This window comes from Danio aesculapii, chromosome 24 (assembly GCF_903798145.1).
Source record: "Danio aesculapii chromosome 24, fDanAes4.1, whole genome shotgun sequence".
NCBI lineage: Eukaryota > Metazoa > Chordata > Actinopteri > Cypriniformes > Danionidae > Danio > Danio aesculapii.
In genome coordinates this window covers 5,395,181-5,422,385 of record NC_079458.1, presented here as the reverse complement: position 1 = coordinate 5,422,385, position 27,205 = coordinate 5,395,181, and the positions used below count along the sequence as shown (strand labels likewise).

General features: G+C 36.5%; 2 protein-coding genes across 2 annotated transcripts in view; one reads left to right on the top strand and one right to left on the bottom strand.

Annotated features, from left to right (window-relative positions):
• LOC130218954 (uncharacterized) overlaps window positions 1–25,967 on the top strand; it is a 37,768-nt gene extending 11,801 nt beyond the window's left edge. Inside the window, exons 12-18 of the mRNA XM_056451241.1 lie at window positions 11,843–12,004; window positions 18,122–18,232; window positions 18,324–18,653; window positions 19,495–19,833; window positions 20,566–20,613; window positions 20,824–20,910; window positions 23,420–25,967. Coding sequence (XP_056307216.1) covers window positions 11,843–12,004; window positions 18,122–18,232; window positions 18,324–18,653; window positions 19,495–19,833; window positions 20,566–20,613; window positions 20,824–20,910; window positions 23,420–23,610 — 1,268 coding nt within the window. The 3' untranslated portion in view covers window positions 23,611–25,967. The remainder of the gene's footprint in view (window positions 1–11,842; window positions 12,005–18,121; window positions 18,233–18,323; window positions 18,654–19,494; window positions 19,834–20,565; window positions 20,614–20,823; window positions 20,911–23,419) is intronic.
• On the bottom strand, window positions 750–12,165 carry LOC130218241 (dynein axonemal assembly factor 3). Its single transcript, XM_056450368.1, is given in 12 exon segments — window positions 750–921; window positions 1,040–1,114; window positions 1,197–1,219; window positions 1,221–1,312; window positions 2,571–2,781; window positions 3,679–3,801; window positions 4,477–4,599; window positions 7,209–7,385; window positions 7,935–8,095; window positions 10,032–10,125; window positions 10,226–10,338; window positions 11,830–12,165. Coding segments are annotated over 12 exon segments (1,380 nt in total). The 5' UTR covers window positions 11,912–12,165; the 3' UTR covers window positions 750–815.
• Window positions 25,968–27,205: the final 1,238 nt, after the last annotated feature.

Genomic DNA, 27,205 nt, shown 5'->3' with positions numbered 1-27,205 from the left:
CTGTATTTTGCACCATATTACTTTTGACCTTCACCTATTTGTGTTTTTTCATAAAAAATGACTGACACTTAAAAGTCTCACTTGTCATTTTGCCACTTTTGTATTTGTTATTCATAATGCTTAAAGTTTCTGCCAACCCGACTCTTCACCATAACTTTTCAATCCAGATGAATGGGGCAACCATTACTGCATCCAAAATGGTAAAAAGCCTTGGAGTAACAATTGATGACCAACTGAACTTCTCTGAGCACATTTCTAGAACTGCTCGATCTTGCAGATTCGCACTCTATAACATCAGAAAGGTCCGACCCTTCCTATCTGAACATGCAGCTCAACTCATTGTTCAAGCTTTTGTTCTCTCCAAACTGGACTATTGCAACTCTCTGCTAGCCGGGCTTCCAGCTAATTCTATCAAACCTCTTCAGCTGCTTCAGAACGCAGCAGCACGAGTGGTCTTTGATGAACCCAAAATGTCCACCTCGCTACTCACCCGTTTGCACTGGCTGCCAGTTGCTGCTCGCATCAAATTCAAAGCTCTGATGTTTGCTTACAAAGCTTATAGTTGTGTAAATTGCTTCCTTGTCCTCATTTGTAAGTCGCTTTGGATAAAAGCATCTGCTAAATGACTAAATGTAAATGTAATTTCATGTACTTTTTAAAGCAAATGACATTTAATTATTTTATTTTATAATGCTTGTACTATAATTTACAGATTTTTTTATATATGCAAAAAATGTTAAATTCTCTATACATTTTTGAATGAGGTATATAAAATGTACCATCATTCCTTTTTCTGTGTGAATACTGCATATATGTCACTGCCAGCGGTTGTGCGCTGGAAGAAATCCTGATTCTTCAGCCATCTCCTTCACTCTGTCAGAAAAAACAGACACTTGCTCTTTTGAAAGATCCAGTAGGAAGCTGAACAAGGAAAACACAGAGATCATGAGCATTCAGTGCAGTGCTAATGTAAACATTTTGTAAGTAGTTATTTTAGATCAGTGTTTTTTTTTCCCCATCTTTGTGTGATTTGACTCACGTTGCTAACTCTATAACCAGAACAGCATCAGGCGCTGTGATCTCTCTCAGAGCAGAATCCAGCTGATGAACCATACTGAGAAAACACAGACACATTGTGTTAGCATCACATAACTTATGATGGTCACTCAGATCTCCTGTTTATGAACAGCCTTTACCTTGCTGAGCAGAAGATGGTGTTTAAACAGGTTCTTGTATTTGTGTTTGAGAGGAGGTTTGCAGAGTGAGTCTGGAGACAGAAATGACACTTTCACTCCATTCACGTTCAGCAAATCTACAAAAAAAAACAAGAAGAGTTTATGACAATATAGATCTTAAACCTTATTTATTTTAATTTAAATCAGAATCAGAAAGAGCTTTATTGCCAGGTATGTTCACACACACGAGGAATTTGTTTTGGTGACAGAGCTTCTACAGTGCAACAGGATTACAGAAACAGGACAAAAAACAGATAATAAATATATATATTTTTTTAAATGGAAGTAGTGAGTGCAAATATACAGATTGACAAGTGTATGTACATGTTTATTACTATATACGTTATATGTGCAGCTGTAATGTGCAAATTGGCATGTAAAGTGTGTTGTTAAATAAGTGTATATGTGTATTAAAGTGTATAGCAAGTAGTGATGTTGGTTCCGCAATTATTATCATCAAGTGTTCATGAGATGGATTGCCTGAGGGAAGAAACTGTTTCTGTGTCGGGCTGTTCTGGTGCGCAGTGCTCTGTAGCGTCGACCAGAAGGTAAAAGTTGAAAGAGGCAGTGTGCTGGGTGTGAGGGGTCCACAGTGATTTTTGCAGCCCTTCTGCTCGCTCTGGATAAGTACAGTTCTTGGAGAGTAGGAAGGGTTGTACCAGTGATTCGCTCAGCAGTCCGAACTATTCGACGTAGTCTTTGGAGGTCGTATTTAGTAGCTGAGCTAAACCACACAGTTATTGATGTGCAGATGACTGATTCAATGATGGAGGTGTAGAACTGTTTCAGCAGCTCCTTTGGGAGGTTAAACTTCCTCAGCTGACGAAGAAAGTACAGCCTCTGTTGAGCTTTTTTGACAATGGAGTCAATGTGAGTGTCCCACTTCAGGTCCTGAGAGATGGTGCTGCCCAGGAACCTGAATGACTCCACTGCTGCCACAATGCTGTCCATGATGCTCAGTGGGGGGAGAGCAGGGGGGTTTCAAGTCCACTTGTTTGCAGGTGTATCAATAGAAGTACTTTAAAGAATTTGGTAAAAACATTTGCATCCCAGAACTTGTGTGGTTACCTTTTTAATTTTTAAAGAAAATAAATGATTGTTTCACCAGAAAAGACCCTTAATCCTCATCATGAAACTGACTTTGGATGTTCAAAACACTGAGCACCATGTAAAAGCCACTATATAGAGAAAAAACCTGCATGTTTATTCAAAGAAACATAATTACTTAATGTCCACAGAAGCAAAGACATTTACATTTTGGATGACAAGTGGCTGAACTTTTTAATCTTGAAGTGAACTACTCCTTTAACTGGTTTGATATTAATAGGACATTACCAAGCTCTGGTGTCTGTTGTGCTGGATGTTCCTCAGGTTGAGTTTGAGAAGCAGATGGATCATTCTGTGAGTTTTGAGTTATGAGACTATCTGTGGATTGAGAGCAGGAACCGGAGGTGTTTGGTGGATCTTCATTTGGTGGAGATCTCCCTCTAGTGGCGAGACACTCAAACAACTCCAGCACATTCACTTCAGAAATATCCTGAGCCGTCTGAGAGACACAGATGACCAGAGAGAGGTAAATCACTATTTAAATATCACTGCAGTTCATTAAACATTAGTGGAATGTATTTTTAAAGCCTGTGTGAACTGGAAGTTGCTTAGATATTTATTTTTAGTATATTGATGTGCGGCAACGCACTGGCGCAGTAGGTAGTGCTGTCGCCTCACAGCAAGAAGGTCGCTGGTTCGAGCCTCGGCTGGGTCAGTTGGCGTTTCTGTGTGGAGTTTGCATGTTCTCCCAGCGTTTGCGTGGGTTTTCTCTGGGTGCTCCGGTTTCCCCCACAGTCCAAAGACATGCGGTACAGGTAAATTGGGTAAGCTAAATTGTCCATAGTGTACGTGTGCGAATGAGTGTGTATGGGTTTCCCAGTAATGGGTTGCGGCTGGAAGGGCATCCGCTGCGTAAAACATATGCTGGATAAGTTGGCGGTTCATTCTGCTGTGGCGACCCCGGATTAATAAAGGGACTAAGCCAAAAAAAAAAATGAATGAATGAATGTTGATGTGCTTCCAGTTCCAACTTAAATTGAATATTGAGAAGGGTGCGGGGCTTTGTTTTTGCAAATCATTCCCTCATAGCAAACTAAAGGGGGTATTTATATGCAATTGCTATGGAAACCCTAGGGTTAACGTCAACAGAAGGACCACCACTCCAAACGCGAAAGCAATTGGTCAGATTTTCTTTGAAGATTACTAAACAAACTAAATTTTTTAGTGGATGAACTTGGACTGAGTAATTATTCACCTTAAGAATAACAATGTGAGCTAGCAAAATAAACATTGTATATTTTGATTTCATACAGAATATAACATACATGTTAAAAGCTGTAGTTGCACAAACAAGTACTGTAACTTTAATATGAATTAATAAACTAGTGTTCTTCACCTTCACATAATGATTATTCTGTTTCTTCAGCAGCTCTTTGTTTTCTGTCTCAATGCCGAAGGACAGATATGGGCTGGAGACGATGTCGCCCCAGTATCCTCGTAAAGCAACCCCATTTCCTCTCTGGTAAACACACACACATACACACACAGTTGAATAAATGTGAATTCATAAATTTGTGGAAAATGTGTAAATGTGCCCTCCTGTGAATTTTATTTTTATTTTTTATATATATATATATATATATATATATATATATATATATATATATATATATATATATATATATATATTTACCAAATGATGTTTAACAGAGCAATAAAATGTTCACAGTATGTCTGATAATATTTTTTCTTCTGGAGAAAGTCTTATTTGTTTTATTTTGACTAGAATAAAAGCTGTTTTACTTTTTTTTTAAAAACCATTTTAAAGTCAATATTATTAGCCCCCTTAAGTAATATTCATTTTAAATGACTTGCCTAATTACCCTAACTTTAACCTAATTAACCTAGTTAAGCCTTTAAATGTTGCTTTAAGCTGAATACTAGTATCTGGAAAAATGTCAAGTCAAATAGATGTATAAATAGATGTCATCATGGCAAGAAATAAAAGAATTCAGTTATTAGAAAGGACTTATTAAACTATTATGTTTAGAAATGTAATTAAACAAATCCTCTTTCCATTAAACAGAAATTGGGGCAAAAATATAAAGGAGGATGAATAATTCTGACTTTAAATGTATATAATGAATGTGTATGAACTGCTACTGTAGATAGTCAAAATGTTCAAAACACTCACATGGTTGAAGACTCGAGTTGAAAGCAGACTCTGATTGGCTGTTTGGTAAAGCCCCTCCCTCATCTCAAAGGCCACGCCCGTTTCTCTCCATTTGGCATACTGATGTTTGTTGATGACGCCACACTGATGGAGGAGAATTACAGAGTTTTGTTAAACAGCAGTGAGATCTTGCTTTCATACTATTATGAAAACTTAATAATTATGAGAAGACTTCAAAATGATAAGAAATAATCATTGCTGGAAAATGTGTTCATTGCAGGTTGAACTGTGAAATCAATATATTTTTCTAATTAACACTTATTTCTCATAATTATGACTTAAAAAGAAATTATTTAGATTTTTTTGTCATGGATGGCTTAGTAATGATTGCCTTTTCCATCAAATAATAATTTTTATGTCCTAATTCAAATATTTTATATCAAAATCAACATGCCAATGTTCACAGTTTTTAAACAAAACCTCATTTACAGGTCATTTATTTAATGATCATGATTTATGGTGTCATTTCAAGTTGTTATATCATTATAATTAGGACTTTGTCACATTTTATTTTTGATGTCTATCTAGCCATATCCCAAAATTTCATCTTTTATGTAATAACTGACTTAATTTTCTCATATTAATGTCATATTTTACTTAAAGGGCAAATGAAGCACTCAGTCAAGTTTACCTTATTTTGTACATTGGATTCCACTTCAATGAAAATATATTAAACAAACTCGATTAATGTAATCATTTAGCAGAAAACGGCATGTTTTACTATGGATTTTAGACCTAGGACGCAGCCATCTTGGAATGTCGCTGTGTCTGACGTCACGGGCTTGGTTGAGTTTCTCCGGCTGAACAGAAACAAAGGAAGTAAAGGAGACTGTAAAGCTTAATTTAACCCAATGCGTGAAGTTGTGGACGTGGAGCTGCTGCAAATACAAGAATCAGATGTATGTCCCCCCATTATTTCCCCATTACATCCCCACCAGACCTAGTTGAGACCCCAGGCAGCATCACTACTTACGTAATTTGGGCGGGTACTTTCACTTTTCACTGCAGCCCCTCCCTCACCTCTGCTCGTGTTGGTTCAAACCAAACTGAGATCTGCGCGGTGTTTCTTTTGGCGAGTTTTTATCCTTCATACACGTTGAGAGATCGAGTTGATCAGCGAATATGTCTTGACAAAACCCACACAGATGTGACTTAGTAAAGTGTGAAGTCTTGTATGACTTTAATTGTTGCATTAATCTGAATGTAAATGCCCTCATCAGGCAGTGCAGGAGCAGCGCGAGAGGATCACAGCGCATCAAGCGAACAGTATTAACAAAAGAAAAAGACACTTAAATGCTTGTATTTGCAGCAGCTCTGTGGTGCTCGTCCACAACTTCATGCATTGGGTTAAATTAGGCTGTCCAGTCTCTGTGTTCAGTCCGTTACAATCATTGTGGAAACCCAGACAGGATGTCAGGCATCGAATACAGAGAATGAATCAAAGCACATAAAATGATCGATAATTAAAAGGGAAAAATAGAATAAATATATATACTTTTATATTAGACACACATCTGATGCTTGTATTTGCAGCAGTTCCACGTCCACAACTTCACGCATTGGGTTAAATTAAGCTTTACAGTCTCCTTTACTTCCTTTGTTTCTGTTCAGCCGGAGAAACGCAACCAACCCCGTGACGTCAGACACAGCGACATTCCAAGATGGCTGCGCCCTAGGTCTAAAATCCATAGTAAAACATGCCGTTTTCTGCTAAATGATTACATTAATCGAGTTTGTTTAATATATTTTCATTAAAGTGGAATCCAATGTACAAAATAAGGTAAACTTGACTGAGTGCTTCATTTCCCCTTTAAGTCATAATGTTTTTATACTATATTTAACATAAATATTAACTTATTTATGGGTGTCACGGTGGCTCAGTGGTTAGCACTGTCTCCTCACAGCAAGAAGGTCGCTGGTTCGAGTCCCGGCTGGGTCAGTTGGCATTTCTGTGTAGAGTTTGCATGTTCTCCTCGTGTTAGCGTGAGTTTCCTCTGGGTGTTCTGGTTTCCCCGACAGTCCAAACACATGCGCTATAGGTGAATTGAATAAACTAAATTGTCCGTTGTGTGTGTGGGTGTGAATATGAGAGTGTATGGGTGTTTCCCAGTACTGGGTTATGGCTGGAAGGGCATCCACTGCATAAAACATATGCTGGATGAGTTGCCGGTTCATTCCGCTGTGGCGATCCTGATTCATAAAGAGACTAAGCCGAAAAGAAGATGAATGAATAAAATTGGTCGTAGTGTATAAGGGTGTGCGTGAATGTGAGTGTGTATAGCCATTTCCCAGCACTGGGTTGCAGATGTAAAACATATGCCAGAATTGTTGGCGGTTCATTACACTGTGGTGACGCCTGATGAATAAGGGACTAAGCTGAAGGGTAAATAAATGAATTATCTTATTTATCTTATAATAATTGAAATAGTTTTCACTTAATTTGACCCATTTTAAATCTCATCTCTTCGTTTTATTTCTTTTTCCTATTTCATAATTAATCTGCTTCATAATTTAATTTTAAAGTGACGATTTTAACTAAAAGATAAACTATTTGCATCCTATCACTTGTTAATGTTTAACTTTTTTTTTAATCAAATTTCATCATAACCTGCAGTAAATTGAGCTCTGTTGCACTTCTCTGATTGGCTGTGAGTAGTAAAGCAGTATATAATAGCATCATATGTGTTCCATACTCCTTTCTGATGTAGCTTCATGTTGAGATCATAGTCGAAAGCTCCCTGTCGAGAGTCGTATCGAGAGCCCAGATGCTGCCGAACACGAGCGTCCCACATTTTACTAACACTGCCTGGAGCTGACGGAGGCCTTTCCCACAGCTTAAAGATCCGCACCAGCTCATCTCTCTCCTTAAACTATGAGGAAACAGCAGAGGAGTTAATACAGGGTTCCCACTCTTTCATGAACAGCAGATTCAAGAACTTTCACCATTCATTTCAAATCAAGCACCTTTTTTAAAATTCCCCCAGCATATGTAGCACCATGAAAGTTCTTCCTATACTTAACATTTCACTTACACTTAATATTTAGATTAAAATGTCAGAGTAATGATGGTGTTTTAAATGTGTCAACTCAAATTTATTTTTAATTCATTACTGGTATTATTCAAATGGGGTTTCTGAAATATTGATAAGATGTGCATTATTTGTCCTAGTTCTTGTACGAGATTTTAATGTAATAATTGATAATATTTTACCTCTGTTTTTGACAGCAGCACCGTACAAATGCTGAAATAACACCATAAACAAATTTCATTTCAAATTTGATTCAAGGACCTGTTTGTTTTTAAGTACTTTTCCAGGCCTTCAATCCATATATCTGAAATTCAAGTGCTTTCAAGAAGTGTGGGAACCCTGTGAATAACACTGAGCTGACTGTTGATATGCTTGATGAGTGTGTTGGACCTTCAGTAAGCTGGTGTCGAGGCAGGAGTGACTGAGAGAGTCTGTGGACAGAGAGTCAGTGATGGAGATGGAGAGCTGAGCTGCGGCCTGTTTTACACTCTCTTCTGTCTCTTTGCGGATCTCTGAGTTTCCAAACACCTCCAGAAACACTTCAGTCTTCTCTGGAAAATACAACACAAAACTAGATTCACGGGACTATATAAGCAAACATATATGCAGGATGCTGCATTGTTAGGGTACAAAAACTGAAATAGATATTTCCGTTATTTTCAGACCTATAGCTCTCCCTAACTTTAAAAAGAAAAGGAAATTAATAAAAAGTAATATGTTAGTTTATTATAATAGTGTTATTTTATTTTATTTTGTTAGGTCTATAAAAACTAAAGGCTTTTCGTATTTTCTTGAGTTTTTTTATTGCATTATATCCTATATTTTCCTACACGTTTCCCTTGGCAACAACAGAAAATATATAAATGTTTTAACGTTTATTGGTACCACATTACAATGACGTTCCATTCGTAAATGTTATTTAATGTATTTATTAACCTCAACAAACAATGAACAATACATTTATTGTAGAAATATTCATCTAACACTTTATTAGGTACACTTTACTAGTACCAGGTTGGACCCTCTTTTGCCTTTAGAACTGCTTAATCCTTCATGGCATAGATTTAACAAGCTACTGGAAATATTCCTCAGAGATTTTGCTCCATATTGACATGATGGCATCACGCAGTTGCTGCAGTTTTGTCGGCTGCACATCCATGATGCGAATCTCTCGTTCCACCACATCCCAAAAGTCTGGTGACTGTGGAGGCCATTTGAGTACAGTGAACTCATTGTCATGTTCAAGAAACCAGTCTGAGATGATATGAGATGGCGCGTTATCCTGCTGGAAGTAGCCATCAGAAGATGGTACACTGTGGTCATAAAGAGATGGACATGGTCAGCAACAATACTCAGGTAGGCTGTGGTGCTGACACGATGCTCAATTGGTATTAATGGACCCAAAGTATGCCAAGAAAATATCCCCCACACCATTACACCACCACCACCAGCCTGAACGGTTGATACAAGGCAGGATGGATCCATGCTTTCATGTTGTTGACGCCAAATTCTGACCCGACCATCCGAATGTTGCAGCAGAAATCGAGACTCATCAGACCAGGCAACTTGTTTCCAATCATCTTTTGTCCAGTTTTGGTGATCCTGTGTGAATTGTAGCCTCAGTTTCCTGTTCTTAGCTGACAGGAGTGGCACCTGGTGTGGTCTTCTGCTGCTGTAGCCCATCTGCCTCAAGGTTGGACGTGTTGTGTGTTCAGAGATGCTCTTCTGCAGACCTCGGTTGTAGCAAGTGCTTATTTGATTTACTGATGCCTTTCTAACAGCTGGAACCAGTCTGGCCATTCTCCTCTGACCTCTGGCATCAACAAGGCATTTGCGCCCACAGAACTGCCGCTCACTGGATATTTACTCTTTTTCAGACCATTCTCTGTAAACCCTAGAGATAGTTGTGTGTGAAAATCCCAGTAGATCAACAGTTTTTTAAATATTTAGACCAGCCCGTCTGGCCACATTCAAAGTCACTTAAATCCCCTTTCTTCCCCATTCTGATGCTCGGTTTGAACTGCCGCAGATCATCTTGACCATGTCTACATGCCTAAATGCATTGAGTTGCTGCCATGTGATTGGCTGATTAAAAATTGGCCTTAATGAGCAGTTGAACAGGTGTACCTAATAAAGTGGCCAGTGAATGTATGTTAACATTAGTTAATGACATTCATTAATAGTTCTGGATAACTCTGTGAATTAACTAATGTTGTATAATTTGATAATTCATTAGTAAATGTTGAAATATGATTAATAAATGCTTTATAAGTATTGTTCATCCCTTGATCATGTTAGTAAATACATTAACTAATGAAACCGTATTGTAAAGTGTTCAGTTGATTTATTATTATTTAACTGCTTTATTATACATTTATTATTTTGAAGTTTATATTTATTTATTTATTTTTATTGGGAATACTGCAGTTGCAACATTATTAAAAACGTTAAAATAGCACCAAAAAAGTCACGTATAAAGGTACATACTGTGCACACTCATCTTATCAGGGGGCAGAAGTGATAAATACAGTAGTAATAGTTGTCTGGCAACAACCTCCATACTGTTCTCAATCACCCAAACCTGCGACAAGCCAAACATCTTATTATTAATCAGCAAAAGCATTGATTTAGGTCATGTGGTATTATGTGGTATAAAGGGACTTAATTCATAATTTACACACATGTAGTGTATCAGAGTGTGTGAGTCCAGTGATAGTCTTCAGGATGTGTCTGGGGTCTCCACTACCCACCAGCAAAACATTCAGCTCTCCATGTGGCCGCACTCTGTGTGTGTCTGTAAATACATTAACAAAATAATTATGAATTCATGTAAAACACACATTCATACATTTGAGTTTAATTAGTTAAGCTAATCCATGTGATGTTTTTTACTTTTTATTTTGCTTTTTTTTCTTTCATATTTTTCATGTTTAAGCAAAGTTCCAACAAACACAAATACATATTTTCTTTTTCTACACTATTTCCAATATAATGTGCTTAATACACAGAGCAGCAAAATGAGTTTAAAAAAATAAAACAAGTAAATATCTACTGTAAGTAAATTAAATACATTTTATTTAAGAAAACAGGTGAATAACAGTTCAAATAAATAAATAAATAGTAATATTAAAGCACAGCAAAGAAGTCTGTCAATGAAATTATCTATGCCAGTGTTGTGCCAAGAGGCGCACCCTGCCGTAAATGCACCTCCTCTGAATGTGCATCTATTAACTGAAAATGATTTTAAAATTAATAACAGAGTTATGACAACAATGAGAGTGACTGAGGTGAGTTTTATGAATGGAACTCTTCCTTTACAGAAGATATATAAATCAATAGTTTGACTTTAAATACAGGGCAACACAGTGGCACAGTGGGTAGTGCTGTCGCCTCACAGCAAGAAGGTCGCTGGTTCGAGCCTCGGCTGTGTCAGTTGGCGTTTCTGTGTGGAGTTTGCATGTTCTCCATGCATTCGCGTGGGTTTCCTCCGGGTGCTCCGGTTTCCCCCACAGTCCAAAAACATGTGGTACAGGTGAATTGGGTAAGCTAAATTGTCCTTAGTGTATGAGTGTGTATGGATGTTTCCCAGTACTGGGTTGCAGCTGGAAGGGCATCCGCTGCGTAAAACATGTGCTGGATAAGTTGGCGGTTCATTCCGCTGTGGCAACCCCAGATTAATAAAAGGGCTGAGCCGAAAAGAAAATGAATGAATGAATAAATGAATGAACTTTAAATACAGTACCGATGAGATTAAGTAAATTGTTTAATCTGTGATTTAGTTTAAAACAGCAACAACAATTTTATGTGATCCATGTGGCCTAAATGTCTGATTAAAACCCACCAAAAAGCCTCATTTTAGGCTACACTGCAGTCAATATTATTAATTTTACATTTATTTGTAAACCTAGTGCGTTTTAAAATGCGTTTCACTTCTTATCCTCGCTTTATCCTTCAAAATAATAATCATTTTGCATTTTAATCAATTATGGCCTAATTAGATTTTTTAAATGTGGACTGGGAATTAAAGTGAGGGGGTGCATTTATCGGCACAACACCTGTGTGTAAACAAACCTGACTGAACAGTAAGGTGGTCTTTTTCCTGAAGCTTTAACGTTAGTCATATTCATCTTTTCATATGTAATCAATGGTTTGTTATGGGTTTTTTTTTTATCATGTGATGTTTTCTCAGTAGTTCTTTAGTTCTCACTACTGTAGTACAGTATATTAAGTTTAACGTTAGAGATTAGTCTGGTGTTTAGTCTTGTTTAAATTAAGTTAACGTTACCTGTGTTCAGCAGGTCTCGAGCTGGTCCAAATCCCCACCAGGTCACACATCCCGCACCCTCAACAGTCCGACCAGCGCTCATCCTTCATCAATGATAAGAATTTAGAAATCAGCAGTCTGCTTGTGAATGTCTGCACTCCTCCTGTCTCGTTTCAGCGGACTGATGTTGATTCTAGTTAGCTAACGTTAGCTATTAGCAGCCGTCAATACTAATTCGCAGCAATATTTACCATATCTCTTAGTCAAGAAAAAACTTACTTATGGAAAGGATGTGAATGTATGAGAGTAAAAAGGCTGTAATATATTCAACAGAAAGTGAAGCTAGCCCTCTATGGAACTCGCCTCTCTCCTCGTGTCGTGTAAACAACACAAGCTGAAGTTTGTTAGACGGTTGCTCGGCAACAAGAAGCGCGCGACACAGAGAGTAAAAGAGTAAAGAGTGAAATTACTTTCAAATGTTTATTTTAAATGTCATATTTTTATTATTTTTAAAATACTGTCACCTCACAGCAAAAAGGTCGCTGGTTCGAGCCTCGACAGGGTTAGCTGGCATTTCTGTGTGGAGTTTGCATGTTCTCCCCGTGTTCGCGTGGGTTTCCTCCGAGTGCTCTGGTTTCCCCCACAGTTCAAAGATATGCGGTAACGTTACAGGTTAATTGGGTAAGCTAAATTGTCAGTTGTGTATGTGTGTGAATGAGTGTGTATGGTTGTTTCCCAGTACTAGGTTGCATCTGAAAGGGCATCCGCTGCGTAAAACATATGAAGGATAAGTTAGTGGTTAATTCCCGTGATTAATAAAGGGACTAAGCTGAAAAGAAAATGAATGAATGAATTACAGTGCTCACCCCTTTTTGAAAATATATTTTTATCCATTTCTCAGTGAATGTAGGTCATAGATTTTGGTGCATTTGAACAAAACAGATTTACTAAGCAGAAATATTTATTTCAATCATATATTAGTCACTGAACATCTTTAGAAATAGAATAATACAATAAAACTCAGGCAAAACTCAGGCAGAGTATACTAAATAAATTACTTCGAAATTACAACTACATTTTATATACGTTTTCTTTCTCTCTATTTTTTTCTTTTAAAAAATTTTGTACATATTTCTGTGTGCGAACTTTTGCATTGTTATTGTAGTTGTTGTGTTATAATCTCTAGATTTGGCTAACTAATGTAATGTATATGCACAAATATAATATTGTAAAGCATCCTATATAGAAAATATCGATTTAAAAGATATATTTGTGAGGGTGAACTTACATATGCACTATATATTGATTTCAAGCACCAAAACTTAATAAAAATAAAGTAAATACGCTAACATCAAAGTCCAGCTGTGATAATGAGCGCAGTTATACATTTTATGAAAATACATTTGAGGTGGTCAGAAAGGCATATTCTTTGAAAGAAATCCTTCATCCATCCCTTATTTCTTGAGTGGTAAGTGTACTGTTCCAATCACAATTCATTATAATAATGTTTATTGCAGAAGTTGTTTGAACTGTTCAAGTGTTGGAGACCTTGCTTGGTTACAGTTAAGCAAAATGCACTTTTATGTGCTAAATAAAGATCCCAAGCCTCTTAATAGGCCCTCTTTATATACAGTTGAAGTCAGAATTATAACCCCCCCCCCCCCCCCCAAAGATTTATTTTAATTTTGCCATGATGACAGTAAATAATATTTGACTAGATATTTTAAGTTTAACTTTTAACTTGAAGGGGCTAATAATTTTGTCCTTAAAAGTGTGTTTAAAAAATTAAAAACTGCTTTTATTCTAGCCGAAATAAAACAAATAAGACTTTCTCCAGAAGAAAAAATATTATCCGACATACTGTGAAAATTTCCTTGCTCTGTTAAACATAATTTGGGAAATATTTAAAAAGAAAAAAAATCAAAGGGGGGCTAATAATTCTGACTTCATATATATTCATATATCAAGTGTCTAGTTCAAGTCTATTGAGTTATTGTGTTTTCCAGTGGTATTTATAAGTTATAAAATATTGCCTCTTACCTATAAAGCTGTAAATAATCTAGCTTCTGTTTATCTAACTGAGCTTTTGTCTCACACAATCCAACCCGCTCTTTAAGATCTCAAAACTCAGGGCTTCTTGTAGCACCCAAAATAGCAAAGTCTACTAAAGGAGATCGAGCCTTCTCATTTATGGCTCCTAAACTCTGGAATAGCCTTCCTGATAATATCAGAGGCTCAGACACACTCTCTCAGTTCAAAACTAGATTAAAGACCTATATCTTTTCAGTAAAACACACTCAATGCATCACATAACGTAATGATGCATGAGTGTGCTCGATGCAAGTGAGAGGACTTGACAACCACCTAGGACACATTCCTCCTGTCTTAATGCACCAGACATTTAGTTAGAAACACTCACATGCTTTACATGTTTGTCTATATAACTGTTATTTTCATTTATAGCACTTCTTTTTTTGCATTGATATTTAACATCTCTTGTTTATATACACTATGAGCAGCAGCTACGCTAATTGTTTTCTTTGTTCTCTATTTCTACCTGGGGATACTCATCCCGAGGTCTCTAGAGATTTTTGAGATTATGCCAAACATAGAGGACTTCTAGAGGACTCCATAGCAGATGCTGTGTCAGTCATGGAGGAGTTGAGAGCATGAGACTGATTCCCGAAAGACACCAGTGCCAAACGAGTCTCTGCACTGATCCCGTGGGCCAGCCTGAACACCGGCTGGTGACCTACTCAACCTGCAGCTTCTCCATGAGCTGAAAGTCCAGTGTTCTCCAGTCTTCAGCGCCTAGACTGCAGCTCTGCACAAAAAGATTGGCCAGAGGAGAAATGGTCATGCCCAACTGAGTCTCTCTCAAGGTTTTTTCCTTTACTTTTGTCAATTGGTGAAGTTTTGTTATGCTGCTTTAAAACTATCTACATTGTAAAAGTGCTATAGAAATAAAGATGAATTGAATTGGCATTTGCAAAGCCTTGGCTGTGAAGACCTGTACTACTGCTTTCCAGAATTGTTTTTACTGTAACAGAATGTAAACGGATGATACATAAGAATACGATACGTTACATTCAAGTGAACTGAGGTCAGATGCATGCTGCTCACTGTATGCATAAATTTATAGTTTTGTTATGCAATTTTGTTATTAGAAAAAGGTGTGAAAGTATTCTAACATATATAGTTACACACTGGTCCTCATTAAAAGGACACCTTAGATCTCTCTTACAGTGAGTCCAGCAGCTTTTTTTTTAAAGTTTGGAAAATCACCTAAATGTCCTCTATACTGGATAATTCCAGAGACAGTTTCTTCTCTTTTCATGTTTGTCATATTTTCTAGCAGGCTGTGCTTTTTGGAAAGCAGTCATCAGATCTAAACCCAGATAAGTTTTTTAATGCACAGGGATTTATTAGGGAAGTAAATTCCATTTCAGAAGAACCAATCCTACATTTCATGTTAAATGCATGACTTGAAAATCTGGTTTCACTGTCAGGTGCAGATATCTGTGTTTGTAACATTCATGTTTGTGTTCAGTTCCCCAGTTGGACTTGGTGACAGGATTGTAAAACCCAAGGCAAGTAAAAAAACATCTTCTCTTTGCTGTTTTGAGATTAATCTTTCAGAAGTGATTCATGTGTAGAAATAGACTTTTGATTTCAGATGCTATGGGATGTTTTTGTATACATGCTATAAGTGCCATTTTACTTAATTGACTTGATTTTGTGTGAAAAAAATATATTGATAAATATACATTTCCCAAATCATTAAGAAGCATTTAAAGTGTAGTAAGTGAAGCTGAAATGATTGTCAAATAAAAATATTACTCTTTCTTTGTGTCACTTCAAAAAAGCCAAACGTTGAGACGGAAATTCAGTTTGTGTTTTGTTCAAATGGATCAGTAACCTGTATGACTGCATATTTTATTTTGTGTCATACTCTCCTGTCTAGGGCGTAAAGTTTGTCTGTTGTCTAGTTATGTCTTCCTAGTAGATGGCATATTTATCTGCAGCATGCAAATTGTAGGGAGGTTTGGGGGGTATTGACCCTCCTAATTAATACTTGATCCCCCTAAAGGACATCAAAACAACATGTGTAGGGGGTCAGTCTTTTAAATAGTGAGAAATAGTTTGCTTTGATCTGTATCTTAAATAATAATATTAATAATTAAAAATATATAATAAAAAAATACCTATAGTACCCCTATAGTCTATGCAAGAAAAAAATCGGTTATAAGTCTGAAACCGGCAGATTTAGAGCACCGATGGACATTGTAAGTATTCAAAAGACACTTTTTTTCTAAAATAGATATAAAGTTTCTAGATATAGCCTAAAAGTAGTCAAATTAGACACATAGATTTTATAGTTTGACCTACAGGAATCTCTGAAATAGCTAATCAGAGGATACTGTAGGTCAAAATACACTTTGGCCCAGTTTCACAAACAAGGCTTAGATTAAGCCAGGACTAGGCCTTAGTTAAATTAGGTTATTTAAGCCACATTTATAAAAATGGCCTTAGAAAAATATATTACCGGTGTGCACCTGGAGATGAAAAAATAACACTGACGTATTTTGAAACATCTCATCGCAAGTTATTTTGAGTTGAGACAGCGCAAACATGCAATTTAATCTTGACTAGCCTTAAACCTTGTTTGTGAAACTGGGGGTAAATATCCCAGAAAACGTAAAAAATGTTTCATTAATAAATTAGATAATTTAAATAAATACATGCATTTGATTCACTAAAGCATTACACAAACTAATATATCACTGAAAATTTTGGCCTCTTTTGATCGTCAATGTATAATTCGCATCCTGGTTATCTGTTTAAATGAATAATAATAGGCTATACGGTGGCTTAATGGTTAGCACTGTTGCCTCACAGCAAGAAGCTTGCTTGTTTGAGTCCCGGTTGGGTCAGTTGGAATTTGTCTGTGTAGTTTGCATGTTCTCCCATGTTGGCATGGGTTTCTTCTGGGTGCTCCGGTTTCCCCCACAGTCCAAACACATGCGAAATAGGTGAATTGCATAAGCTAAATTGTCCGTAGTGTGTGTGAATGAATGTGTATGGATGTTTCCCAGTACTGGGTTGCAGCTGGAACGGTATCCGATGTGTAAAACATATGGTGGATAAGTTGGCGGTTCATTCCGCTGTGGTAACCTCTGATAAATAAAGGGACTAATCTGAAGGAAAATAAATGATTGAATAATATTAATACTATTGAAATATACCTGTTGCAACTGGAAGAGCATCCACTGTGCAAAACATATCCTGGAATAGTGCTTCATTCCGCTGTGGCGACCTCTGAAATAGAGACTAAGCCGAAGGAAAATGATTAAATGGGTGAAATATTCCTATAATTCTATAATTATTCATGATTACTTGAAAATCCAGTTTTCATTTACACACCTTTGTAGGATTGGGTTTTAAACCACAGCTGTTCGAACTGTAGTTCTGCCGAATGACTAAAAAATTATCAGTATTGATGGTAAAAAACTGTACATTCTAGTCAAACCATTCTTCTGCAATCTTACACCAAAAAACGGAAATAAGGGCAGTATTATTAGCTATAAATGTGGGAGAGCGTTGATAAAATATGAAATGATAAAAGCATATGATATAAATTGTACCCAGCTTAAATGTAAAATTAAAGTTACCAGATGTAGAAGGAGAGACACAGGGGGAGGGAGAGAGAGAGACAAAGAGAGCAGGCCCAGAAGTTAGACTCCAGAGGAGGAGAGGGCAGAGGAGGAAAGCAGACCAGGAAAAGACAGGCCAGGAAAAGAAAAGAGCCAGAGCAGCGTTTTACCACCTATTTTGTATCGTTCTTGACCATGTGACTAAAGCCCAAATACTGAGACATTCAAACTGACCAATCAACATGTGACCACATCGTAAAACCCCCAAAGTCCACACACCAGGCCCTGATCTTATCAGTATCTGCCTTTGGAGTCAGTATGGATCTTCTTGAGTCAAAAAGACATGTTTTGTCATAACCTCTTACACCTTACACTTGTTCCTAATTTAAACTTCTCCTAATTTAAATGTGAAGAGTTTTTGGACATTAAACGACGGCAGGATTTAAGTTTTTTGGGTGAGCATTCCTATTTTAATGAGAAAACTATTTAATTTGCAGCATTTTCATGATCATCAAGTGGAGTCACAGCTCACAGAGGGGGTTTGTTATTGTAGACCACCGAGCCTAAAGTAAGTTTTCACATTTTTGGGTTGGCAAATATTGATTAGCACAAATAAATATTGTTAATTTTGTCTCACATTGTTGATGTTGATATTACAGCTTTACGTTTTGGAAACACTTATTGCTATAGTCATTCTAGTGAATTCTCCACCTCAGACGTCCAGAGATTAAAAATGGCTGCTACTAAAGAAGAGTCGAAAACTAAACAAGGCAAGTAAATAAATGCTCTATCTCAACTGTACATAAATCCCTATTACATACAAATAAATCCCATATACAAATGTGAACATCTCTTCCACAGAGTTTTCTCTAGCTTGTTCATCTGACTTTGTTCAATCTCATACTGGAGCTGATGCTGTTATGTCATGTTATCTTGATCCACCAATCAGTGCTGTTTCAATGGAGATCAGATGGTACAGAGAGGATGATCTGGTTTGTAGTTATACGAATAAACAGGTGTCCATGTCTGTAGACTATATGAATAGATTGAGACTCTCAGCTAAACAATTAGGCATTGGAAATGTTTCATTGACTGTTAGAGATGTCGAACCATCACAGAGTGGCTCCTATAGATGTGAGGTCAGCCATGAAGGTCAAACACTGAAGAAACACATTTTTCTCTCTGTCGTCTGTAAGTATATTTCTTGCTTTAATTGCTCACACTAACAATGCTGCATCATAGTCTGATTTTTAAATGGTGACACTATTATCTCTTGATAGAAAACTCTTATGCTACATAGTTTAACCCTTGTTAATTGTTCAATTTGACTACCCTTTTGTTATGTTGAGGGCTGTTTTTGCCTCATTAATTTCCAGCATCACATTTTTTGATAGCAAAGCCATGACAGCACATAATCATGCATCTTGATTGTTGGTGGTTTTCCGTGTTAGGAAGAGGTACAATTTGTAATTTGTATTGACCTTTTATTTGTATTTTTATACCATTAACCCTTTCGATAAGCCTGTGCAAAAATCTTTCTGGCTTATATATGGAGTAAAACAGCAGATTATTGTGTGTGTGTGTGTGCAGAAATACACTTACTATGTGTATATATATTGAACTGCTCCCAACTGGAAAAACCAGCAACAATCAGGAATGCATAATTATATGCTGTCAATGCTTTGCAATCAAAAATGTTAGTATAATAGAAGTCAATGGGTCAAAAACTGCCACTAACATAACGAAAGGGTAGTCAATTTGCCTAGAGTGTATTGTTTTAAAGCATTTCCCCAAAATTTGTCTGAAAATAAGATTTGTCACCAAAAATCATTCCATTTGCTGAAACACCGAGAAAGTTGTGGCCAAATTAAGCTTCAAAATCACTCCAGAGTGGATGGAAACATCCCCAACAGCACATAAGGGTTAAGTTGAAAAAAAAGATATTTGTGATTTAAGTACTCTTTAGTGACTACTAAGGGCTGTGATGGGGATTATTCATGTTCTTGAGAATATATTTCTATATTTTCTCCAGCTGAAGACAATAATCTTGTAATTTCGATTGGCCCCATATCTGCTGACCCTGGAAGAGACGTCACCTTACCTGTTCATCTCTCACCTGAAACCAGTGCTGTGTCCATGACGATCAAATGGTTTAAATGGAAAAAACTCATTTATGAGTATAGAAATGGACGGACGGAGATATTAAATAATGATTTTGAAAACCGAGTGAGTCTGTCCATCCGGGAGCTGGAGAGAGGAAATGTGTCTCTGACTCTAAGAAATGTTCAACCGTCTGATTCAGGACAATACACATGCAGAGTTTTTTATGATGGGCATTTGTTGACAGGAAAAGTTGACTTTCAAGTCAGAGGTAAGACATTAAAACTGCAGCAGTAGCATCTCGCTTTTGTTTTCTAATCTCTGCAGTTTATTGACTGGTCTTTGGCCGCTTCTGATCACACTCTTTTAAAAAAAATATCCATAAATTTGCACTTTTCTGTATTTTGTGATTGATGTTTTTATCCGGCCCCCTATAATTACATTATAGGACCTTGTTGTTTCTTCTAGCAATTTTTAATCTTGAAAAGTTCAAAAAAGGGACGTGACGTTTATGAACATTTTTAATAGTTTAAAGTGATATATTGTCTGGGCTGGTGTTGTATATTACGCTACAAAAACCTTGTAATAAACACATTTTCACACAGCACATTTTCTGTTATTTTACAGACTTATTTTTCTACATACATCTTATTTCAAACTACAAAAATGTCGATAAAGGTCCCTTTGTTAAATTGTAGATTTGAATATTCAATATCAGAAGTCGACAGAGCAGGGATCAACGTTCCATAATGCAATTCACAATCATAAATAATGGTTAAGGTTTAGTAGGTCCTAAAATATATAGGTCATATCTGAGGGTGTTCCATTGTACAGTTCTCTCTCTTTTCACACTAAGCTTGGCGGATCAAATTTTAACAATGTTAAATTTTCAGGTGTGGCTGCAATGAGGTTGTAAAACATTGTGAGGTTTTCACATTACAAATTATAAACAAACAATAAGCATATGTCCTTATTTGCCTTTTTTACTTTTCTCCAATTTTAGGTTGGATACACATACGCAGAAATAGTACAGAAGGAATTCGTCCAATCTGTAAGAAATGACTTCAAATGAGGAGTGTGTGTGTTTGTGTGATAGTCTTCTTAAAATCGTACAATGTCTCAGTAACTATAAAGAAATGTTTTTTTTTATATCATTATAATAACCAGAGATGTAAAATTTCATATTGTGATAATAATTTGAAACGTATTAATATACTATATTAAATGACAAGTTTTAATATCTTGTGATTTATTATCACAGTGGATAACAATACAATGGTGATACAGTTAATGGAACAGCTGAGAGTTTTAACAGATCTGCTGAGGATCCACTTAGACAGAGTTCAAGGTAATTATACAAGAGCAAAAAAAATTTTTAAAAGCATCTTTTGGTAATTTTTGTTTCAAGAGTTCACATTTAGCTGATGATTGATTATAAAGCTTGTTTGGCATGCTGTCCCGGGAGAGACCCTGAGCTCATAAGATCCTCGAGCCCGGAGCTCCCTCCCGTTGCAAGGCGGGAGGGGAGTTTGAGCTCCAAAGAGATAACTATTTACTCGAAGCATGTCTATGGTGCAGATTTAAATTAGTCAATTAACTTAAGTTGCATGTTTTTTGGACTATGAGAAGAAACCAGGGAACCCGGGAGAAACCCACGTGAGCACGGAGAGAAAGTGCAAACTCCGCACAGAAATGTCTGCTGGTTTGGTAAAGCCTGGAACCAGACAAGTTCTTGCTATGAGGCAACAGTGCTAAGCACTGGGCCACCGTGTCACCCATCTAGGAAGGAGGAGGAGTAGGGGTGGATGGGGGGATTCTTCAAAACGAAGATAGCGGTGGAATGTAACCCAGGGAATTTGTAGTAGTTTAGTAGTTGTCTGATTGGTGCATTGTGAATTGGATAATGCGGATCCAGCCGCTAGCAATCATAAGCACGTGATCCTCTTGAAATTAGTTTATAAATAAACTTCACAAGTGACACAGTATTTAACTGCAATATGAACTGCATCTTACAGTAGGACATTGTGAAACTAGATATACAATACTGTAAATACATAAACAGCCAGATAAATGGTGCTGTAAATGTAAATTTGCTGTAATTGATTTACAGTAATTTAATGGCAAAGTGCCATCAGGAAGTTACTGTCGTTTCTACAGGACATGTAAACAGTGCATCAATTAAAAGAGTAAACCGAGGGGTCTAAATTTTCAAATTTAGAGACTCCCGGCCAGTGTTGGAGAAAGTTACTTTTGAAAGTAATCCATTACAATATTGAGTTACTCCCCATTATAGTAACTACTTGCGTTACTTGGTTACTTTTTTATGACAAGTAATGTGTTGCATTACAAAACCCACGAATAAATAAACAAAAATGTAGGATAATTTTATCTTCTGAGAACTTCTGAGAAGCCCAGAGCTATACATGCCGTACATACAGATTAATGAAAGTTTAAAGCAATGCATTTGTACCTTTTGTCTTATTAGTGAAGTAAAATCATTTTCCATTGAGACTGTAATCCCCTTTTCCCTTTCTTTGATGTGTTCAGAATTTGCAGAAATGTAAGGCTCCTCCATCTTGGTTTCTGTGTGTTTCCACTCCTGCATTCTCTCATTGAGTACAGGATTCAACACGACAACGTTAATTTTAATTCAGCGATTTTATTTTTAAAAGCTTATCATTCATTCATTCATTTTCTTTTCAGCTTAGTCCCTTTATTAATCAGGGGTCGCCAAAGTGAAATGAACCGCCAACTTATCCAGCATATGTTGGATGCCCTTCCAGCTGCAACTTATCACTGGGAAACATCCATACACACTCATTCACACAGACACACACTACGGCCAATTTACCTTACCCAATTCACCTATAGCGCATGTGTTTGGACTGTGGGGGAAACCGGAGCACCCAGAGGAAAATCACACCAACAATAGGAGAACATGCAACCTTGCTTTGAGGCGATCGTGCTACTCACTGCGCCACTGTGACGCCCTAAAAGCTAATTAATTAAACTAAACAGATCCTCAAATATTATTACTCCGTCTTTTGGATGAGACGTTAAAGCGAAGTCCTGACACTCTGTGGTCATTAAAAATCCCATGGCGCTTCTCGTAAAAAGAGTAGGGATGTAACCCTGGTGTACTGGCCAAATTCCCTCCATTAGCCCTTACCCATCATGGCCTCCCAATAATCCTTATCCACTGAATTGGCTCTATCACTGTCTCTTCACTCCACCATTAACTGGTGTGTGGTGAGCACACTGACACCATTGTCCTGTGGCTGCCTTCACATCATTTAAGTGGATGCTGCACACTGGTGGTGGTGCAGAGAGACCCCTTATGATTGTATAGAGCTTTGGGTGTATGGCCATATATGATAAATGCGCTAGATAAATACACATTACTATACATTACATTGCTTTATTTATTACTTGTTACTTAGAAAAGTAATGGTATTACTTAACTCACGTTGCTTGTAATGTGTTACCCACAACACTGCTTCTGGCTTTTAAATCATTGCTCATTTTTGTGTGGCTTATGTTATTGTAATATCATTAGCTCAGTAAACCCTAGTCAATATATGGGTCAAATAAATCAGTCCCCCCACAATTAATTGTCTACTGGTTACCAGGAAATCAAACAACCAAAACTTTAACATAAGGCTCTCAGACTGAAAATGCTATTGTTAGCTAATGTAGATATAAAAAAATGGAAGGGGGGAGAGAGAGAGCTCAAACAAAATAGTCAACATGGACAATACACTTATGTAATGCATCTGCAAATGTTTTTGTGATTGTGGTTCGTTATAAATGTATTTACATTTATTTATTTATTTTTTTCCTTTGTGTCAATATTACAGTGAACAGAGAGAGCAGTAATCCATCCGCAATAGAAGATAACACTGACAGTGAGACAGATCAGCAAACAGCACAAGCTCCAGAGAGCTCAGAGGAAGCAATGGCTCAAGAACAAAATGTGCTTGATGTGACAGAGCAAGAGCAATCCTTGACAGACGCAAAAACTGACACAGAAAAATCAGACACATCATAAACATAAGAAAGGGTAACATTTTATTTTGATGGTCCACTTATTAGTAGACTGTCCGCTTAATATCTGTTGATACTGCTCCTTCTACAGACATTTAACTGACTATAAGAAGCATTGCAAGTACATGTCAACTTACCCTAACCCCCACCTTATCTAAAGAGAATTAGTCGACATGTTGATGCAATTCAATTCAATTCAATTCACCTTTATTTGTATAGCGCTTTTACAATGTAGACTGTGTCAAAGCAGCTCATAGTAAATTAGAACAGTGTAGTTCACAAACGGACCATCAAAATAAAGTGTGACCCAAGAAAGCACAAACATTTGAGCAGTGAGTAATTAAACATGAAGCGTACACTGCTTTTCACAACAGATTCATTGGGGATGAACTGTATATTAAACAGTCAACGGGTTATTTGTTTGGTATTTTTTATTTGTACTCTTATTATTTTATGTTGGATTCATCTGGAAAATTCAGTTCACTATTTTTATTAGTATTGCTGTTCACAAAGCCATAAAGTAGGAAAAAAAACTGTTAGAAAAAGCATTAAAATGAATATATGAAGCATTTTTTATGCCGTATGTAAAAGCATTTAATATGTAGAAGCATTTAATATACTGTATGTAGAAGTATTTTGTATGTGCATTTCTTCAATGTCAGTTACACTTTTAGTGTTACCACTGAATAAAACATAATAATCTGTTGATAATTACAATAATTCATCAAATCCAGTGCTCTAATGAAAACTTCACACTTTGTTTCTGGCATTATTGTAATCCTAGGTACTCATAACGATCAAACATATTTTTATAAACTTTTTTTGAGAAACAGAAATAACGGTTTGTTATTATTTTCAATAATGTATTTTAAATGACGCAGCACATTTATCATGTATAATATAATCTTTGTTCATAGATATTTACATTAGATGTCGCCTACGCTGTTGTTGACTATTGAAAGGTATGCGTCAATAGAGCTGCCATCTTGGTACAGGGTAGCACTCTTTTGAAACGAATGTGGGACCAAGGTGCAGTGGAGGACGCTGGCCATCCAGAGCCAGAGATATTGATACACATATATCTATGATCGGGAGGTTTCCCGGTGATCAGTATACAAATATTTGTTAAAATTATAATTTTACATAATTTTCCTGCATTGATGGATAAGTGATCGCACGGGCATTGCCGACAAAGAGCGTGTGCTTGTGTGCATGGAAATGTATTATCCTCCCACCCTGTTAAACCTGATCCCCTCTCCTGCTTTCACTTCTAATTCTAACAGAGAGAGTGATTCATTTGTGAATTAAACTCCGTTATGAACGACTCTTGTGAATCATCGATATCCCTGTGTCTCAATGTGCATATCCACCTTTCTGATTTAAATAGTATATAACATTTTTAATATTCAATAATTTGGTGGACGGTATGCACATTTAGGCGCAGGCACTGTTATGTTATCAGGCACCCTTATACAGTAAGTTACTTCAAAAACTAGCCATTACTTCACTTAGCCGACAATAATACAAGTTTCTGGCACGCAGCGTCTTGTTGTCATATTTCATAACATTGTTTGCTTATTTTATTCAACAAAACTAGCATAAACCCAGTATTTAGTGCAAGTTGGAGCTACTTAGCCAGATTTTCAGTGCAGTAAGTGACTGTATTATCATCAGTAGCGTGACTTGTTGAGCACAAAAGTTCAGAATCATAAACGAAATCTTACATATGAAATGTTTTGCCTTTATGCTTTGATTTCTTTGTTTTCTTGTTATTACACCTGAACACAGCACTAAAGTCCAGCATCTTCACGTTGGCTTGACTAGTGCGGTTGAATGACTGTTGTCCGGGGAGCACTGTACAAATATGGTGGCAGTATTGATGCATGCTCAGGGTCCGTATTTGTGATATCTAGTGTATATATCTATGATCTTTGTTTAGTGAGCAACAGCTTAGCTTTCTTTCAAATGAAATTGACTTACACTTTTTATGTAAACTAAACTGCTTGTAAAATGTTACATTTTATACACATTATGGGTGCATAGTGTGCTGTATATAGTATAAGCACGGTTTAGGGTACTTAAGTTGTGATGAATCCATATTGCTAACAAGTTATTGAAAGCTTTTTTTTCTGTGTTATAAGTGCTCAGGGTTGCAAAGCAGAAGCTAAATACTCCTTAAAAAGTTTATCATTATTTGGAATGAAATATGACTCAAATGTTGGTTAATTTTATCTGACAATGTACATCTATCAAATACAAAGAAATGCTGTAATTCATGTGCATCTTTTCCCTTCAATGATCATGAGGATGATGGGATTTGTAATGAAAACTTACAAAATAAAGAATTAGTTTGACCAAGAATTGGTTTCAATCTGTTGTACACAACAATGTATATGAGCTTTTTCTTCTTGTTTTTCTGGCCTCATTGTGTTTGCCATAAAATAAACTCTAAATAAAATCCATATTGTCAGAAAGCATCTATTTCTTGGATGAAAAAACAACATATTACAATAAGGCTGTTATATAGTCTGAGTTTATCTCTAGTGTTGTGAAGGAATTATGATGTTTTCTAACTTTGTTTTATGCATTAATAATTTAATCCTGTTTTAATCAAATATACAGTATGAACTTTGTGTGCTCATATAACTTTGCTCTATAACAGCAGTGGCTTCGAGTGATTGATAACCGAGAAAGTAAATTCTGAGAACTTGTTATCAGTAAAATGTTACAATTCTTTCTTTTAGGCTGCGCTGCTATCTCCATCTTGCACGGATGGGAGGGTGCAGGCTCACTCTCTCTTGTGTTTTCTGTTATGTGTGTGTGTAACTTTTTCTCTGCATATTATTTGTTCTGCCTGACAACTGATGATTCGGCTGATCTGGATGAAGGGTCTTATTTACTGAAGTGCCCCTGGGTGGCGATAAATACTGTAAAAAATGCTTTTCTTACTTAGATTTTTTTTTTTTTTTTGTCTTGTTTCTAGTCCAAATATCTAAAAATTCTTAATTTAAGAAGCATTTTCTAGGTAAGCAAAACATAATGTCTTGTTTTGAGAAATAATATGCCAATATTAAGTGAGTTTTTCCCTAAAACAAGCAAAATAATCTGCCAATGGGTTAAGCAAAATAATCTTGTTTTTCCTTTTGACATAAGATTATTTTGCTGACCCCATTGGCAGATTATTTAGCTTGTTTTAAGGAAAAAGTCACTTCATTTTGGCAGATTATTTCTTAAAACAAGACATTATATTTTGTTTATCTATAAAATTCTTCTTGATTTAAGAAATGTTAGATATTTGCACTGGAAACAAGACAAAAAATAAGTAATAAAAGCATTTTTGCAGAGCAGGGCCCTGTATGCTTTATCCATTTGATTCATTAAATTAATTTAAACTTATTTGCAGCCTCTGACTGATCTTTGAACCTGGGGTACTCGGGGAAAGTCCAACAGTTGACACTTGATGGATAGACAGTAATATCATGTAAGTTTTGTCAGTCTGACAGGTGAATATTTAATAAAATTAAAGGCATAGTTCACCAAAAATGTCAATTCTGTAATCATTTTCACACCCTTGTGTGGTTTAAAACTTTTTATGAAAA